This window comes from Ascaphus truei, chromosome 4 (assembly GCF_040206685.1).
Source record: "Ascaphus truei isolate aAscTru1 chromosome 4, aAscTru1.hap1, whole genome shotgun sequence".
NCBI classification, from domain to species: domain Eukaryota; kingdom Metazoa; phylum Chordata; class Amphibia; order Anura; family Ascaphidae; genus Ascaphus; species Ascaphus truei.
Genome location: NC_134486.1, coordinates 325,872,500 through 325,875,757, shown reverse-complemented (window position 1 = coordinate 325,875,757; position 3,258 = coordinate 325,872,500). Strand labels below are relative to the sequence as shown.

The following is a 3,258-nucleotide window of genomic DNA, read 5'->3' as shown; positions in this document are numbered from 1 at the left end:
ATAGCCTGGGGAGACTGAATCAAGATGTTTAAAGTTGGAGACAGCCCTTCCCCTGAAGAATGGAAGCGACGTCAACGATGTCCAGAAAGTATGAAGTGTTCTCCACCCATGAGTGGGACATAGGAAATGCTAAGGGAGTGGATCACCAAATATGTCTACATTATACCGGTCCATTTAGTGAGTGGTCAATGAGACTGGCCCGTGCTGATGTTGAAGATGTGCGGCTCACCTGCAGGGGTTACTGACAGCAGGTATAAAATCAGAGTAATGTTCGTTAAGGTGGTGCCTTATTGGTGTGCTGTATTACTCTATCAAAGCTGAAGTATGACAATTATTAGAATATTAGATATCTTGGGGTCTTTAGTTTAGGGTGGAAGGAAACACTATATTATTGACTTTTTAAATCACACTTGTGAAGAATTTATAGTTTGAAATCACTGAATCATTTAAGCATATATTGTCAGATGAATTCTGGCATCACCATTAAAAGTTGCTCCATTGCTGTCTCTCTTCACCCACTATCCATATTGTTCTGTACCATTTTATACAGTTGGAAACACAGGCCGGTTCTAAAGCGCACGTGACTGCTCTCGCCAACACTGGTTGGCGTAGCAGGTCACTTTTATCCATTAGGCGGGAAAGGTCCACCAATCACAGGTGTGCTCGATTATCAAGTCCCTCCCCATTGGCGCGAATGACTATAGCTGGGTTGATGTCACCAGCCCCACAGTAACTGCGCAACATGTCAGATTGGGAAGATGAAGCGGAGGAGCCCAGCGCCGGCAAACAACGGCCCCGCGCTCCCGCCAGCACACCGTGGATGCCGCCGCAGTCTCATAAACAGCGTAGTTACAGGGAGGAGGGTGGTGACCAGCCACCGACGAGGGAGAGGGCCTGGGAGCCCCGTGGTCAGCGGGAAGGTGACCGAGGCGGGTTCCGCAGGCCAGAGGAAAGATCATGGAGTAGCCGTGAACTTCCCAGACAGCCGGAGACAGTAACCGGGGGAGGATGGAGCCGGGACTTTCGCAGACAGGAGGCCAACCGGGAACTGGCCTCCGCCCCGCTGTGCTTCCGCCTCGACAGCTCGGTGGTCGGGACGGTAATAGGTGAGGACACCGGGAGGGGGAGGTTTAATGGGGGCTGCAGATCACTGGGGAAGCCGGGAGAAAAATAATTGCACATGACCCCAAACTACTTGGCAGTAATGGCCAATCTCCTCCCCTTGACACTGTCCTCAATTCTTACTTTCCGGAGTCTGTTCTGGGAAGTCGGGGCCGCCCATACATGGGGCGGAGGGGACGTAACAAACAAAACAAAAGTACGCGGGGAAGAGGATATATTTATTGGGTGTGTGAGGGCTGGTATATTGGGGTAATGTTGAAGCCGAAAAAGTCTTATTTATTCTGATGCCTGATGTCACTTCGTTTATCAGCGCTACTTACTCACTCTGGCACTACAGGGAAAGGCCACGTGTGGTGAGAAACAAACTGCCAATTGATATTCAATGTAACAGCATTTAGTTAATTGAGTGGGATTTGGGTTCGGCGAGTTTGTAAACATAAATTATTTGGTCAGCTAAACAGATTGTGCTAGGTTGTACTGTGCGCTCTAGTGGTAGAGGAGTGTGATCTTTTATGTCTGGGGCATCAAAGTGGAAGTTATTATATGGGGCAGGACTTGTGCTTGCAAAAATGATCTTGCTAATAAACAAAGTATATTTGCAGCACTAAGAACCAATGGCTATTTGCAACGATGTGATATTAAACATGTCTTGTTTATTATGGATAGAAATTAGATTGTTCGACAAGGCCATGACTTTGCGGTCTTCAGAGGTGTAAGGTATATTTAATCTTTAAGTACATGCCCAAGTGTGGTCAAGTACAGTTATTGTAATGAGATGTTTAGATGCCATTTTTATTAGTCTCGGTTTTGCATAATTTTGCAATGTTGGGCCACAATATAACTAGGTAATTGTAAAATTTTACCAAAGGCAAATACTCATACGTGCATTTTTAGGATTCTGTTTACATTTTGATGAATAATATAAATGAGTATCAGCAGAGTTTACATTGAACCTAAGAACAAACCAAAATACAGTATACAGCAAAAACACATTTCCCCTTAGGGGTGTTTTTTTTTTTCTCCAATCAAGATGTATTTAATGTTAAGCAACAAATAGGCTATATCTAGAGCCATTTTACGTATTTAGGGCAAATCGTAATCATGGCAAACTGGCAGGACTCTTCAATTTGACACATTTGATTTTAACATCAAATTTCCCCAGCCTCTCAGCCATAAGGTAAAATTGAATAGATATAGGAAAAATGTGCTACCAGAACAAAAGGGGACTTGTAAAGTACAGAATAGAAATTGAAGTATTAGTGAGGTTAGCACATAAGGGTGGCCATGGAAAAACAATACAAATTAGTATACCTAGTCCAGTATTAGTAGAGGCAGGTCTGGTGCCACAGTATTATGGCCATATGTATTATGTATTATGCCACAATTAGTGAAGTTGTCATCAGTTGGAAAATCTATCTAGAAGGTAAGAGCGGAAAACACTTCCCATGGCATAATAAAAGTAATTTCCTGATTTATACACAATGAAAGTAAAAAAATGTGCGCACTCAGTTTATATGGAGTCTAAATGGCAAGAAGACGTTCAGGACCTTCCAACCTAGTTTTCCGCTGTGGTTATAGAGCTGTCGACTCCTCCTGCTGCGAGGGATGCTTCCCGTCATCAGATGAACCCCCTGGTTCCAGCGTAGTCTGGGAATGACGTCAGACCTTCGGCCTTTTTTGGCTTGCACGAACCTGCATTGCTCACTCTACATTTCGTAGGATCTTCTCGCTTCCTCAAGGGATCAGAGCAGATGGGTTGTCCTACCTATAATAAATAGCCAGGATTGTTAACATGGTAACTTCGTAGGTCTATTGATTTTCCCCTCTGTGACACCTCTGCTCTGTGTATTGGCTAGCCTGTAACACTGAATGCCAAAAATACATTCAGTGGAAACTAAATAAGATAATGGTGTAATGAAATAAAACAGTGATTGATATAACTCTAAACAAAGCAAACAGGATTTTGTGTGTATTGGCATGGTTATGCTATGGCAAGTGGAGTGACTGACAGCAGAGGAAGAGAAGCTATTAAGAGTTGAAAATTGGAAATTATACCTTTAAGATATTTATTTCTTCAAGTCCTCTATGGCAGATACCAATGGCGTAACACCTCCATCCAACTGAGGTAGGACAAGA

The 3,258-nt window shown here is 43.6% G+C and overlaps 1 protein-coding gene across 1 annotated transcript in view; it reads left to right on the top strand.

The window, feature by feature from the left end:
- The first annotated feature begins 653 nt into the window (after window positions 1–653).
- The window catches only part of DDX43 (DEAD-box helicase 43), a 95,657-nt gene continuing 93,052 nt past the window's right edge, over window positions 654–3,258 (top strand). The window contains exon 1 of the mRNA XM_075598018.1: window positions 654–1,106. Coding sequence (XP_075454133.1) covers window positions 743–1,106 — 364 coding nt within the window. The 5' untranslated portion in view covers window positions 654–742. The remainder of the gene's footprint in view (window positions 1,107–3,258) is intronic.